Source organism: Anoplopoma fimbria, chromosome 2, assembly GCF_027596085.1.
Source record: "Anoplopoma fimbria isolate UVic2021 breed Golden Eagle Sablefish chromosome 2, Afim_UVic_2022, whole genome shotgun sequence".
Classification (NCBI taxonomy): Eukaryota; Metazoa; Chordata; class Actinopteri; order Perciformes; family Anoplopomatidae; genus Anoplopoma; species Anoplopoma fimbria.
Genome location: NC_072450.1, coordinates 10,154,169 through 10,169,988, shown reverse-complemented (window position 1 = coordinate 10,169,988; position 15,820 = coordinate 10,154,169). Strand labels below are relative to the sequence as shown.

The 15,820-nt window shown below is 37.6% G+C and overlaps 2 protein-coding genes across 8 annotated transcripts in view; both read left to right on the top strand.

The window, feature by feature from the left end:
* Nucleotides 1–2,288: 2,288 nt before the first annotated feature.
* On the top strand, nucleotides 2,289–10,658 carry aktip (akt interacting protein). Of its 2 annotated transcripts, none has more exons than XM_054614407.1 (10): nucleotides 2,289–2,434; nucleotides 4,003–4,132; nucleotides 6,205–6,413; nucleotides 6,682–6,746; nucleotides 6,965–7,065; nucleotides 7,376–7,464; nucleotides 7,920–8,018; nucleotides 8,726–8,833; nucleotides 8,922–8,982; nucleotides 9,178–10,658. In XM_054614407.1, the coding sequence occupies exons 2-10, from the start codon at nucleotides 4,085–4,087 to the stop codon at nucleotides 9,283–9,285; spliced, it is 888 nt and encodes a 295-aa protein (XP_054470382.1). In that variant the 5' UTR covers nucleotides 2,289–2,434; nucleotides 4,003–4,084; the 3' UTR covers nucleotides 9,286–10,658. The 2 variants fall into 2 exon arrangements, with proteins under 2 accessions (XP_054470382.1, XP_054470373.1); XM_054614398.1 differs by having other exon boundaries at nucleotides 6,202–6,413.
* A 762-nt stretch (nucleotides 10,659–11,420) lies between these two features.
* Nucleotides 11,421–15,820, top strand: part of chd9 (chromodomain helicase DNA binding protein 9) — a 71,806-nt gene continuing 67,406 nt past the window's right edge. For 4 of the 6 annotated variants that reach the window (XM_054614367.1, XM_054614359.1, XM_054614351.1 and 1 more), the window contains exon 1: nucleotides 12,401–12,637. The gene's annotated coding sequence lies outside the window, so the exon portion shown is untranslated. Of the gene's footprint in view, nucleotides 11,717–12,400; nucleotides 12,638–15,820 lie in introns of those variants that run through there. The other 2 variants (XM_054614344.1, XM_054614387.1) reach the window with 2 other exon arrangements.

The following is a 15,820-nucleotide window of genomic DNA, read 5'->3' as shown; positions in this document are numbered from 1 at the left end:
GGTTTTCCGGGAAACTTTATCAGGGGTAACATTATCGAGAGCTTTGCCAAGAGCTTCTTCATCATGCTCACATCCGAGCCTGCCCAACACTTGTCACTGTCAATCATAAGGTGATAATACACCGATGATTCTCTCATTTGGTTTAATAAAATCTCCAGGCTTATTTGAACTGCAGTCATTACAGCAAATAATTGCTGCATTGAGGCTTTAGCCAGGCCATAGCCTCGGGGATAAGGAAAGACTATTGCTATATGAAGGATTTGGCTGATGTTTTTTTTTTTTGTATTCTTTACTCCCCAGTTGTTCATATTTCTAAAATGAATATTACATTTGAATCTAGATTTGGCTTTCTTTATTCAAACTAACATTGTTATTACATATTATCTAGATGTGGAGTCATCTTTTTTCACTTTTTTATGTCTGTTCTGTGTAGACAGGTTTCACCGGGGACTGCCAATTGTAATTTTTAACTGTCATTTAAACCCAATTGTAGACCTGAATCAGTGGGCCTAAAAGTCTCTGAAGAAATGGACCGAAAGAAGGGAACATATTTCATGTTAAATTTGAATTCCAGCTGAAGGCATGTAGCTGGAAAATGCTCCTGAAACCAATATATATGAATCTTTCCGACAGGGAAAAACAGACAATAAAAATACCCCATTGCATTATATATAATATAATAATATCTACATGGCAAATATAAAAAGGGGTCTAATGCTGATATGATGCTTACTATTCAAATTTGTGCACTACATTTGCTGTAGTTTAGCTCCCAACTGCACCTTAGCACCTGTCAATACAGGTTTCTTTTTTAATTAATCTTTACTGCTTATATATATTATAATTTAAATAAAGCTTAATGCCGAGAAAGGGTATGTCATTTGACCTCCCCCAAAATAGCAGGTAGTGTAAAACTTCAAGTATAAAAGAAAATTAAGCTCCAACGGGTCACAGATTCAATTAGTTAATCCAATCTCCCCACTTTAATTACATTCATTAATGTATTTGTTTGACCAAACAAGGTCACAATAGTTGATTAAATAAGAATCAATGGCAAAAACAAAACAACTAATTACAAAAGCAATGGTGGGATTATTTGCACCCTTGTTTGTGTCAGACAGTTTATCTCAATGTCGATGAAGGCAAATCAGGCATAAACTTATTTGTTTTGAGGTGATCTTTGATTTGTACAAGTCAAAAGAGTGATGGTGACCTTGCTCTGTTGGCTGCCCCAATGAAGCAGCAGGACACTAATTACCTTTGTCAGTGAAGTGTACTTGGAACAATATACAATCAGATAACAATAATGGAGTCAATAAATTGTATTTACTCTGAAACTTGGACAATGTCATTTCTCCCAATTAATGCAATCACCCATGCATTAAATTAGTTTTTTTTTCTCACCCAGAAAAATAATTAGGGGTAATTGTTAGGAAATCAATCAATCAGCAGAATGAACTGCCAATGAAGCGTGGTCAAAACTAAAGAAATGTGTGACACAGATGGCTTGGATGCGTCTTACCCTCAAGGGACTATTGCTGTGCAGTACACTGAAACATTCAAATTAAGGCAATAGAAAAGTGTGTATTGTTTTTATATTTGTCGGAGTGCCGGGAAGCACATTTTGGGGAAACTAGACAAATATTCTATAAGATGAAAAGACACAAAAAAAAGAAAAATGCTTTTAAAAAAGAAAAATGCTAAATTGATATTCAACATAAAAAACTAATTTTCATACAAGACAGATAACATTACATATTTGGACTGAAACACGAAGATAGATAAAAGATGTATGAATTTGGATTTTAACGTTAAGTTTATTGTTTAACAGTAGCTCTACTAATAACATTTATTCAACTTTTAATTTAGCCGATTTATATTGTAAAAGATAAAATAATTCAAACATGAACCACCCCAAAGAAAACAGCAATGTTGATTTATTTTTATTTTTTTTAAAGAAATGAGTCAATACAATTTTGGGGAAATAAATTAGCTTTTAATTTTTTTTTTTACAAATGTCTATTCATTGTAAAATAAAATAAAACAAAAATAAAATCCTCGTATTTTTCTGTCTTCTTTCACAAAAGAAAAAAAGAGCAACCGTACTCACGGTTTGATTGACAGCAAACACTGGTTCCATCAGCTGCTTTTCCCCCTGTCACGTGATGCAAGCACCAGCAAATCAAATACGAGCATTCATCCCGGTAGACCAATAAGAACGCGTAGCCACACACCGAAACGCCCCCTCGCTAAAGTTAGAGTGAACTCTGTTTTCTGTGTCTGTCAAATGATTTAGCTAGCCAATGCTAGCTAGTTAGCCGGTATGACACTTAAAGGAATGACGAGCAGCTGAGCAGTTTCAGCGAAAACTACACCGGGACACACGTTAACACCTCTGTTAAAAGGGTCTTTTTACAGCTCTCTGGCAAATACGGTGAGTTGCAATAATGAGCTATGTTTTCTCAAGGGTTAAAATTAAAGGAATAACGTTAGAAAATGTGTAGGCAACGCCAAATGTAGCATTGAAAGCTAATGCGCTAGCACTGTTATGGTGAATGATGCCACAACTCGATATCCTGTCACAAATGCCTCGATATTAATAGCACATGTTGTAGAGATTTAAACACCCTACAGGAAGCATTAGTTCACCAGCCACACAGCTGACTGTTTAGACGTCGATAGCAATACAAATGCTAGCATAACTTCATGAAACCAGCCAAGCTAGCACACAGCTACCATGAAGTGACCATGAAAATATCAAGATGTCAGTGAAATCAACAGTGACCAAACAACAATTAGCCCGTCAAGCTCACACATCACATACGCAGTTTTCAATGATATCAATTGTAGACAATGTTTCCTTGATTTCAGACAGAGGTAGACAAAAGATTTGTTCTAAGTGAAGTTATCTCTATCTTTATTTTGTTGTATAGTATGTGTATTTATTGTCTGTGTAGTTGTATAGTATGTGTATTTATTGTCTGTGTAGTTGTCTGTGTAGTTGTGTAGTATGTGTATTTATTGTCTGTGTAGTTGTATAGTATGTGTATTTATTGTCTGTGTAGTTGTATAGTATGTGTATTTATTGTCTGTGTAGTTGTATAGTATGTGTATTTATTGTCTGTGTCTGTGTAGTTGAGCTGCTGCAACACTTGAATTTCCCCCATGGGGATCAATAAAGGAATATAATAATAATAAGTTGTGTAACCTGAAGAAATGTGGCACCAAGCAGCCAGCTCACTTAAAACATTTTTTTTTTTTAAGTCAACCTCATCAACAAAAACAAAGAAAAAGAAGTGAACACACATCTTATAATCATGGAAATGTTATGACCAAGGAACTGTTAATATCATAATACACAGTACAGCCATACACGCCTCAGGTATTTTCAATAGCTTGCAGTTTCAGCAGCCCCAAGAACTTATGAAATACTTTATAATTGAACATGCAATGTTAAAATGAAGTTATGAGTAAATATGAAACTCTGTCCTGTTATCTGTTGAAATGGATTTAAACAAAATGCAACTAATTGTTAAGTTTCTTTCAAAAAGGATCAAAATGCTACTTAAAATCAGATCAGCATCAGAGACAGGTCTGACAACTGGTATTTATTAAGCAGGTAGTGAGTGAGTGAGCAGAACAGGACCTTAAAAGGTTAAATATATTAAAATATTTTACACAGATTCTTCTAGCTCATCGGATCAATACATCGGGTTTTTTTGTGTTTTAACAGGCTTTATTGATAGTAAAAAAAACTCTCTCCGGCGTTCTGACATAAGTTCAGGTGAATTAACCCAAACAGTTCCTCACTTCCCATCATGTTGTTCTACATGAGCACTTAATGTGAAGACAGTTTGATATGAAGCATTGCTGTAGTGTAATCTATATGACATAAGAGCATCAGATGTGCATGTGTACCAGTTGTTTGTGTGCAGTATACCTGACCTGCAGCACCAGTCTCTTGTTTCAAGTTTCTTCTTCTTTTCTTTTTTTCCATCACAGTGTTGGATGGCCTGGACAGCCCTTGTCGTGGGACCTACATAGAGAGAGAAGAGGGACACCATTCTAAACCTCTGAATGAGGAATGAACTTAAACCCATTCTGGAGCATGTCTGCCAATACAAGCCGTAAGGTAAAGTTAAACACATTGAACTATAATGTGTTACACAATGTTCATATGACAGGCTAGACATTGAACTATAATATGAGCCTTACACTTAGCACTTATTGTATTCGTATTAGTTTGTTGCACTTATTGTATTCGTATTAGTTTGTTGCACTTATTGTATTCGTATTAGTTTGTTGCACTTATTGTATTCGTATTAGTTTGTTTCACTTATTGTATTCGTATTAGTTTGTTGCACTTATTGTATTGGTCTGTTTCACTTATTGTATTCTTATTAGTCTGTTGCACTTATTGTATTCATATTAGTTTGTTTCACTTATTGTATTCGTATTAGTTTGTTGCTCTTATTGTATTAGTTTGTTGCACTTATTGTATTCGTATTAGTTTGTTGCACTTATTGTATTCGTATTAGTTTGTTTCTGCACTGTACTTTTGCTCTGGTTTATGCTATTAGATGCTTGTTTAAAAAAGGAGATTCACTTATGACTTCTGGTGACTAGTAGTTCTCTTGAATACCTAGTAGTTCTCTTGAATACCTATGTTGAATACACTTATTGTAAGTCACTTTGGATAAAAGCATCTGCTAAATGACTGTAATGTAATGGAATATGTTGTACAATGTTCATATGACAGGCTAGACATTGAACTTATTTTCATTTTTAAGAACATGGTAGGTATGATGGTAGAATAATACTTTCACTATGCCAAAAACATTTTTTTTGTATTGATAACAACATGTTGCAAATGCAAACTACAGCATGATCATACATGGGCCTAAGAACAAAAACAATAAATGAGATTCATATACAGTATCTATATTATATACACACATTTGGACATTCTTCACAACTACTGAGAACCCTAAACTGTACAATATGTTAGTGGATCTTTCATGGTCGTAGGGCATCCTATGTAAATTGTATATGGTTGTTGAAAAACCAGGGGAGATTAAACTGACTTGTGTCATGAAGTTGTGACTTTATCTCCCAATTAAGCAGAATACTATCAGCGTCAACAACACTCAGCACATATGAAGATGATGTGTCTGTACTCAGCAGTTGCAGTTATGTTTAACATTTTAGACCACAATCATTTGATATTTGAGAAAGCTGGTTCATTTTCAGTTACTTTTGTTTTAACTAAAAAATGTTTGTTTTTTTAGCAGCCTTTTTATTTGTTCGAGGTCTTTGTCTGCACCTGTTTCAACTTGTTTTTATTTTCCTAGGATTCTCGGTGAACTGGAATTATTAATACTTTAGTTGAGGGTGTGGTCCTACTCATTCTTTGAAAGGAAATTTACTTTTTAAAATGGCTATTTTCTTTAAATCAAATGTAAATTATGACTGAAACTGTGTATTTTGTTGACTAGAACCCACCCTCTCTCAGATTAGGGGTAATCATTTCTAATGTCTGTGGTTAAGTACAGTTAGCTAGTGCTAGACTGAATTTCCGCAAACAAAGTGGACAGGATGTACATTTTGGCATGCTGGTGACACCCGGTAGAGGAATGGAGGAGGCAGACAGTGTACCTTGAGCATGGGTGTGACGTGAGTTAATTTTTTCCTGCTTAGTCAAAGGATCATTTCAAACATCATGTGGTCAAGTCTGGCTTCAGTGTAGTCTAAATCTAATGCATCAGCACACTATCCACTGCAAACATTCCTGGCATACTAGTTGTAATCATCATCATCAGCGTTCGTTGTGGCTTCCTGATGCTGTTTGCTCGATGTGTACCGTGACTGTACTGTAACTACTTGTATCGTTCTGAACAGCATCAGTAAGAAACATTGATAGCTGTACTTGGTAGTGCTTGCTCTCATTTAGACATTGCTTCCTGATAAGCTGCAAACTAGACTAGATGGGCAGTGTAACCTGAAATGTTGGTCACAGCACATGGTTAACTTACTAACCTGAGTCATTGGTCTACTTTTGAGTGTGCATAATGGCTCAAGCTATATCCTCCCTTATTCGGCTCTAAAGACCTTCCTTCTGCCTGCTTTTTCACATAGCTGGGTTTTTTTTCTTCATTACAGCTGATGTGTTGAGATTTCTGTTATATTTCTCCTACAAAACAGCAGAGGACTGACAGCGAGGAACAGAGTGGGCATGGTGAGCAGAGAGCCAGCCCAGCACGGTTGTCCTTTGGCAGAAAGCAGCTTCCACCCATTCCTAAAAATGCAACCCCCATTACCAAGCCTGCATCAACGGGCACCCCAGCCCAGTCAGCCAATGGCACACACGCTTCATATGGTCCCTTTTACTTGGAGTACTCTCTGCTGGCTGAGTTGTAAGTATTGGACCACTGTCCAAATTAAAAGTTCATTGTATTTGTTTTTATTCCCTTGGCTCTTATCACATTATGTTGTTATAATGTTAACATTTGGAGTTCCTTTTTAAAATATGTTGGTAGCACTTGCTTATAAAACACATGGGCATATTCTGTATAAAACTGGGTTAAAAAGATCCGTTCAATTTGCTACTAAAGAAGAAAATACATTCCATGCATGTGTCTCTTGCTTTTGTATTGATCTCATTTCTTGTCATGTGACCTACAGCACACTAGTGATTAAGCAGAAACTCCCTGGAATTTATGTCCAGCCGTCCTACAAATCAGCACTAAGTAAGGACCTCCTTTTTAAAGTTCATGCCTTTTTCATATTTACACTAATAACATGTTGCTTCTCATGGATTCTTTCTTAAATGCTCAACATACCTTGCAAATTATAACTAATTTAAAACTAAATGTTCTGTTTATTGACATTGGTTGATTTTTTGCATGATTCATGACTGTTGATGGAGGTAAAGATTCTGAAATACCCCGTGTCTCCCACTGTTTAGTGTGGTTTGGGGTCATATTCATCAGACACGGCTTGTACCAGGATGGAGTCTTCAAGTTCACCGTGTATATTCCAGATAACTATCCAGATGGAGAGTGTCCTGTAAGTATATTGTTCATATTTTTGTTGTTTACCTTTTTACAGAAAAAAAAATCAGGCATCGAGTCATAAAGCATTTGTGCGAATTTTGAAGATTTTTCCAGGTTGGCAGACGTTTAGAAAAATAAGATGAATCTTTTAAAATATCTAAAACTGTCATTTGGAAATGTGTTCAGTCATATTTAAACTGTTAAACTACATAAAACTAGAACTCTTGACAGACATAACAAATGATGGTTGACCAGTGATCTTGGAAACAACATTTTGTGTTAGAGAACATTCATAACCTTCTCATCCTTATGCTTTGTTTCAGAAATTAGTATTTGACATCCCAGTCTTCCATCCTCTTGTTGACCCTGTGTCTGGAGAGCTTGATGTCAGAAGAGCTTTCACCAAATGGAGGTATGCTCTCTGCTTTTACACATTTTCAATTTACTCTATATTAATTACTCTATTCTTTTTAAAACATGAATATTTAAGTGAAAACTAATTTATTAGTTTTGTGTACTAAATGCCGCCTGCCCCAACTCACCACCTCATCCCCGCTGAGCCAGTCCAGCTTGGTCAGTGCTTCTCTTGGATAGTTTACTCAGCTGAACATTGACTACAAAGTGAACTTTTGGACCAAACGGAATAACTGAAAGGAAAAAAATGTGAAAAATCTTGAAATAGTCCCCTTATCTCAAATTCTAACACAAGGTTATGAGTGTAACTTCAAATCTATGATGGTAGAGTTTACGTTTAGTGGTGGTCAAGTAAAAAGAGCATATCCTTTCTCGCATCATAAGAGGATCATCAAGTGATGTCATTCACTCATATTAATGATGTTGTCAACTCCTTGTATTTTGTTCTTGTAGACGGAATCACAACCACATCTGGCAAGTCTTGATGTACGCACGTACAATTTTCTACAAGATCAATACCACGGAACCACTCAACCCAGAAGCTGCTGTGCTGTGAGTGTCCGAGCCTCCTTTCACTTGTTTTTAGCCTCGTGCTTGTCCTAGCAGGAGGTGAATCAAATCGTATTAATGATTGCTCAGTTCCATCGAGTGTCCTAGTAAGCCATGCCAGTGAGCCAACACGCACAATACAAGGACATTCGTACTAGCTCACCTAAATGATGTCGTTGCTAATGTGCTCAATTTCACCTTTGCTTTTTCTGATGACATGCCAAAATGTCTGCTGTGAAATAAACTAACATACCAGTTTATTAGGTACACCTAGCTTACATGAATGCTGTCTAATACAACAGTCCTACAATAAGTCATACCTTAATGAAGGTTATAATCGTCAATTTTTGTTCAAACTGTTTTAGAGAATTTTTACTTCAACTGTACAGTCATTTTGAATACTATAGTTTGTGATGCTGTTGCATTGGGCAATATTTGTAATTTCTTTTTAACATAGAAAGTAAAAGAATCCAGTTATATCATGAATATTGTGTACAGGCATTTGGCATCAGATCAAAAAAAAATCACTACTCTAATAAATGAGTTACCAGGAGGTCCAGTCTGTGCCGCAGCTTTGTACATGTCGCTCTGTTTTTTCTTGGCTGTCCATATTGCAGAGCCACATGGCAACAAATCTGTTTGGATTTGTTTTAGGCTTAAGTTATAACCGATGTGTCATAAAGCATACTTTTTTTATTACTTTATTTCAGATATGAAAAGGATGTGCAGTTGTTCAAAAGCAAAGTGGTGGATAGTGTGACATTATGCAACAGTCATCTTTTTGACCAGCCCAAGATGGATGATCCGTACGCAATAAGGTTGGTTAAACTGTCCCCATTTTTAACATTCAGCAACAAGACAACAAACCCTGTAAGGCTCACATTGCCACTCTTGTCCATTTGACAGTTTTTCTCCATGGAACCCAGCTGTTCATGAGGAAGCAAAAGATCGAATGTTCACATACAAGGTACGTTATTTTATTTTTTGGAATCCACAAGAGTCAACTGTTTTTTGATTGTATAGGAGCAAGAAAGTGCAGCCTGCTGCAGTTCTGCTCCCAGAATAAAAACCTTAAGGTTTTGGGTTAAGCTGCAGTGTGAGTATTTTGATTGGTTAGAGCTGCTACAGTTGTGTAACTTCTAATTTCCCTCTGTTGCTCTAGAGACGACCTGAGGATCACCACAAGGGAACACAGGTGTCCGGGCTGTCTTGGGTGAAGCCTGGATCAACACAGCCCTTCAGCAAAGATGACACTCCTTCCCAGAGCTGAGCCTGCACTGTCAACGCAGCGGCCACTAGAGGGAGGCCCATGCATCGGATGCATCGGCCTGCCTCGGCTGTTTAAGTGAACTGGATCCTCGAAACAGTTGGGAGAACTTCATGTTAAATCTCCTCATTATTGCTCGGCTTTAAAAGCTTTGTAGGCATCTCCTCGAACAGCTTTAGAATAAGGATACAAAGTTTGTATTATATGTAAATCGACAAATGGATGTCCCAGCAACATCATTTAGGCTGCGATGCAATCAAAGAGCTTTTGTCATTTAGATTTTTCAGAACCATGCACATCTTGGGCTAGGTGATACAACATGCTGTCCCAAAAAGGAGCTGAAAAGTATGAGCAAAGCATTCATACGGTAAGTATAGTGGACTACATGATCTCTACCACTTATTGGAATTGGCTCAGGACTGTTTTATTTGTCAGACTTGGAATGTTGTCAGTCACAGATGTGTGAATGAAACTCCCCTCTCATTAACCAATTAGATTGACATGATATGTTTTATTGTTTCTTATTGGACAATGATTTCTTGTTAAACCCACTGTGTAAGCTATTGTCTTACATAGTTCCTAATAAAAAAAAATATATATATATATAAAGCAGAGCAGGCAAGTATGGTTTTAAAAGATAACTACATACATGTTTTTTATTTTGTCTGGTTTTAATGATTTTGAATGTTTTCTGTACCTTTGGGCTGTTGGTTATTAAAGGTCTGGGTTGTAAATAATGGATGCTGTGCTAAGCTGCTTTGACTTTAAGAGCTGTGTGCTTTGATGCTTGGATTTTCTAATTTGATTTCTTTGGTTTCCTTTGCAAATTTTACACAAGTTAAAGTTGAAGAAATTATGCAGAATTCCCACATAAGTCTGAAGGAAAATCAGAAATGTATTTGGATAAGGTTAAGTTATCAACTAGTTTTCTGAGTACCACAACATTTATTTTTGTCCAGTTACAAGAATACACCTTTTCCATTGTGCCAGATAAATGTTGTGTTGTATGTAATGTCTTCTTCTGTAAAGGGCTCTGGCTTAATTGTTAGTAATAATGCCCAGCCACTTTCAATATGCAAATATTGTAAAACTAAGGGTGTGGGAAGAGGATGGTATTTTTAAAAAATGTGTGGGAACCCCAGAAGGAAATGACTGTATCAGAATAGCAGATATGGTGCTGAAACCCTTTAGATCTATTTATAGCTGCTGTGAAAGGCAAGGACGTGACTTCACACATTGATCTTTGCGATTTTTGACCTCTTACAACTTGTGAGTTTCAATGTGTTGCATACGGACCCATTCCTGCTCCAGTTTGTGAAAGGCATTAATGCATAAATGACATGAGGTTTAAAGGCTTTTCTCTGAAATCAATAAACTGATCAAAAAATTGTAATTCTTTTGTTCTGGAAATTTTTTAGCATGAATGGGTTTTACTTACAGCATTCAACCTGAAATATCTGATGCAGTGCAAACATTACACACTGTTCAGACATTTTGGGATTTGGTAAAGATCATTTTCAAGCTACATTTGTATTTGATCTACACAAGAGTGATGTTTCACCTGTAAACATTTATACAATAGTAGTGGTCACTACTCACACCATGTTCACCAATATCCAATCCCACAGTTAGGCTACCAAAGACTACCGTATTTAGGACTTAGTATTATTGAATGATAGGCATGAGAGAATATTCTGTTCTGCTTCGACATTTTTTTTTTATGAATATATTAATATTTAATTGATATATTGAGGAAGCCTTGCATAATACCTGGGGTCACTGGCAAAATCAGGACATATTTCTATGAAAATGAAAGATGAAAAATGTCAATATGGGCATGCTATTTATTGAAGACAAGTAAAATAGTCCAAAGTGGAAAAGACTAGATTTTAGAGCAGTATGTTGCCCAATCAGCCAGCAGAGGTCAACATGTACCCACAGTGCAGAGCCGCGCACCCACCCATGTCCTCTTTGCATAGTGGAGAGACTCCGGTGCATGTGCGAAAAGTAAAACCTCTCCTGATTGGCTCTGGCTCGTACGCGGCCATCTTATGCACTCTGTCAACGCGGGGTAACTTTACGCACGAAACCGCGATTAAATCATCCGCTTTCCGGAGTTGTCCGGGTGCGACGCTGCACGGGAAGCACACGCGTCCTGGGAACCGGTTTTCAATTCCACGCGTAAAAGGCCAAATTGAGCCAAATTTCTCGGGCGCACCAATCAGGGAGGAGGTCACTAATATGCAAAGGAGGTGTTATCACTCCGTCACGTCAGCAGCAGCAGCAGCAGCAGTAGAGCCGCTGCGCCGCGGTCGCCAGCAGGAGTACAACTAACAACACAGTCACAAGTTCGCCCTTAAAAAAAACAAAAAAAACAACAACAACACTGCGTACACACACGACGTCTGGAGTTTAACTTTGGTGTTCGCCGCAGGTAAGGAATCACACTTTCCTTCGTGTGGTTTATTTGGGGAGATGTTTGGATCTGGAGTGGTAGCGTTTCATTCAGACTAGGAGCTGTCAAATTGCTGACACTCACGGCGAGGCTCGCCTCAGCTGTCTGATGACACACCGCCCCGCTGAGAGAGAGAGAGAGTGTCTATCTATCTATCTGTCTATCTATCTATCTATCTATCTATCTATCTATCTATCTATCTATCTGCCTGTCTATCTATCTATCTTTATTTCTTTCCTTCTTTCCTTCTTTCTTTCTTCCCGGTATGAATAAGAACAGGACTTGCCAAACTTGTTAAAAATAGGAAGCCGCGCGATACTTTGTAGCACTTTGCAAAAGGAAAAAAATGAAATTACGCGTGGATACAAAGTAGCGTCGGGTCCTTTTGGTCATCGGGGGTCCTGAACTGACAGCGACCAGCCGGGGGGCTTAGTCAGCACCGCACTTATATGTGGACCCCGGGAACTGGCAATTTTATTATTAAAAAAAAATAATAAAGAAAAGACTGTCGAGGAGGGGTAACACACTAGTTTTTTTTTTTTTTTTATCACGGACACCATCACTGTCGACCTCTTCATCCTCCTCCTCCTCTTCCTCCCGCTGCGTGTTGAAGCGTCACGACACCCTTTTTTTTTTTTTTTTTTTTTTTTGAATCCTGTGCTTTTCCAAAGTGGAGGTTTAGGAGCACGTGTGACCAACTCAACAGGCCTCGGACACCGGTGTAAAACGAAATGCCCCACGTGTAATTCATTTATGCTTCTCCTTCTTTTTATTTTTATTTGATTTTTTTTGTGCTTTACACATTGTCGCCTCGCTGGCTTATCAAACACCGCGACCACAGGGGCTGAAGCCATTGCTGAGGCTGAGGGTGAAGATGAAGAGGATGCTGGGACTTGAGAGGTGAGGGGTGTCTGTTTAATGAAAGCAACACTTCTTATCAAACTTACCACAGCTTTAAAAAAAAACAAGTGTTTCCTACTGTTAAATGTAAAGTTTTCTATTCTATTCTAGGCTTTTTATTCCTATTTTAAAACCTTTTAACGCGCGTTGAAATGAAACGCACGTTCGGTCACGGTAGACATTTGACGTCAGGCTACTTTGTTCCAAACGCAATTTTCTATTCTTCGGGTAATATTGTTGCGGTTTTTTTTTTTTTGTTTTTTTTTTTTTTTTTTTTTGCAACAAGTTGTTCGACTTGAGGTGCGCAGAAATGGCCATTTGGTTCCACCAGGATTCAATGGCGACGCTCCGGGGTTAAGTTATGAACACGGAGATGTTGTTGATATTAGGCAGGAGTCGCACGTGTATGGAAGGTGCTTACGACGTCATGATTAGGAAGGAAACAGCTGGAAGGTGATTTGGGTATAGGGGATTGGTTTCCCTCTCTTGGGGCGTTGATTGGCTGGCAGGCTCAGTAATATGATGCATGGTACATGAGAAAAGATGACATGAAGTGTATCATATTTTTTTTTTCAAACCCTTTCAGCTCAACATTCAGATTACTGTTGTAAATCCATCTGGAATGGTCTGCTTTCTTTGCCTCAGTTTTCAACTATTTTTTTGTGTCTCAGATTCACTTGTCTGTAAATATTATATTTCAGTTATTGTGTTTTTCTACTGTTTTTATTGCTTATTTATAATACTTGTTTTTTTTATTTTATTTTATTTTATTTTTTTCATTTTTTATTTTTTATCTTGTCTTTCTTTACTATGTCTCTTGTGTGCACTTTAACTCTATGCTGCTGTAAGCCTGCAAATTTCCCCGCTGCGGGACTAATAAAGGATTATCTTATCTTATCTTAACAACATAATAAATAGGCTGTGTAGAAAATCATTTCAAATAACACAAATTCGTTTCAACACATGTTTTTTTTTTGTTGTTGTGCTGATTTAAATGAAAGGACACAAGCACACTTCTACTACACTAAATGACCTTGTGTTTGGCACAGAATGATTAATTCATGTCTTCAATGAGTATCTTTTATCATCAGAAACCCAAGAACACATAGAAAAACCTGTCCATACTTTCAAACCTCTTTTACTAGACCTAGAGATGGAGTAATTATCACTTGAGTATGACTGGGATTTTTCTTTTTTTTATCTCAAACTGCTTAGATGTGGCAATTATAAATATTTTCCTTATTTAGTATTGTCTATATTCTCAGAGAGTGATTTACATGCCTCATGTTTTCCTAGATGACTGAATGTGAGACAATGAGTATGTTGACTATTTTTAAAGGGAAGCATCCAAAAAAAATTAACCAGTGGTAATGTCACATTTCAAGACCATCACAATGTTCCCCAATGAACAGGATAGTAAACCACAGGAGTACAGTTAAAGTTGGAGGCACAACCCTCATTGACAGGAATGGCTTCATGTTTGTGTGAGCAGATTGTTATTGGGACCTGTTGATGGTGGTTGGTGTTGGGGAGAGTGATGATGTACGTGCCTGGTGGTATGAAAGTGAGCCCCGGAAGGAACCTTTTAATATGATACTGGTAGAGCATTTTCCTACCTCTGATTCTTCAGTTTATGATTTAACTTTGGTTTAGGCTTCATGTTTTTAGTCATTTGATTAACGTGTCAGGTTTTACATTACACCTCAACAAAATAACTTTTTAACAACATAAAATAACCTAAATATTTCAATATTGCCAATTAGAATCACATTTAGTGTAAGCTCTCAGACAAGTATGAGAATCCTGACAATATTAGTGTTTTCAAATTATTTGCGCAGACTGTGGAATTACCTTTTTTAATATTGTCTGTTGCCCTGTGATGTGCTTTGGGATTGAAGAAAAGTTTAGCCACTTTTTTATGGATTTGCCACTGCAGGCACGATGTCCAGTGTAATTAAATACTCATTGCTTTCAGAGTGAGTCGCTGGCCTTCGATTACACGTCATGTGTGGTAGTTGAGCCTGTCACAGTTAATTATGTCTTATTAAATGCCCAGTGTATTTAAAATAGTGGTGTTGTGAAAACCGCTACATGTTTAACCACTTCTCAGCCTGTCATTTGATATATATGTTAGCTAATGAAACGATAAGTATCTCCACAAGTTAGACTAAGATACTGGAAAGATGGCTGTGCATGTTTGTGCTTTTGTGTGCCTGCCTGTGTGCATAGCAACTCAGCATATAATGACTGACCTGGGTAAGCTTCTGTCATCTTCCGCTGGTCTGTGGTTGCAGAACACTTACACAAACACACACACGCACACACACGCTCACACGCTTAAAGCACCTCATCTGTCTCTGTCCCTGGCTGTTGAAATTCTATCAGCTGTTTGCACCTCCCACACATTCTGCCGTAGCAGGGCAGGCGGCTTCAGTGGCTGTGGGGGTGGAGGGTTGAGGTGTGTTGGTGTATGCGTGTGTTAAATGGGGGGGGTGTAGGTACAGGAAGATGCACCTGCTGGTGGCTGGCGGTTGGTTTGCACCAGCTGCTTTGTTACACACATGAAAGCCGTCTCCCCCAGACCCCTTTGACCCAGCCATTACCTGAAGTTTGAAAGCTTTTTTTTAATTTTTTACACTGAGTGGGCATTCGTCCTATTCTACTAGCCTACAAGCATTTATTACAGATGATGAAATGGATGATAAACTTAGATCTGGTGGGGAGAAATACTTGATAAATTGTCATGTCATCTCAGCCTGAAAATGATTTGTGTGTGTGGGGAGCTTCTGCTGGATTATTTTAATGAGTAACTTGTAGTTTGTTTGCAAAATGTGATTTGTTTATCTAGACCAGGGGTTTCCAACAAGTAGCTCGTAGCTCGTAACCCGTTTCTGAGTGGCTTGCTAAAAAGTGGCTTTGAAATCACTTTGTACATCTGTTCAAATTTATATCCAATCAAATTCACAGACCCGACCCCTTCTGACACAAATTATTGTTTGCCAATCTGCTGTCAATTAAACAAGTTGCAGTTCTTAGAAGTTTGGCTAAATCAGTGACAACGTATGTTGATGTTAGCATACTAGCAAGTGCTTACCAGACAATTATTGTGAAATAAAAGTATTTTTTTTACAAATGTGAATGACAAATGTCTACAAAAACTTTTTAAGGGACCCCTGATCTAGA

Excerpts from the sequence above, each read along its gene's own strand:
- aktip (XM_054614398.1), top strand. The coding sequence starts at position 4,085 with ATGAACTTAAACCCATTCTGGAGCATGTCTGCCAATACAAGCCGTAAG. Across the intron at positions 4,133-6,201 it reads CTGCCAATACAAGCCGTAAG|CAGAGGACTGACAGCGAGGA; the intron begins GTAAAGTTAAAC and ends CCTACAAAACAG. Across the intron at positions 6,414-6,681 it reads TACTCTCTGCTGGCTGAGTT|CACACTAGTGATTAAGCAGA; the intron begins GTAAGTATTGGA and ends TGTGACCTACAG.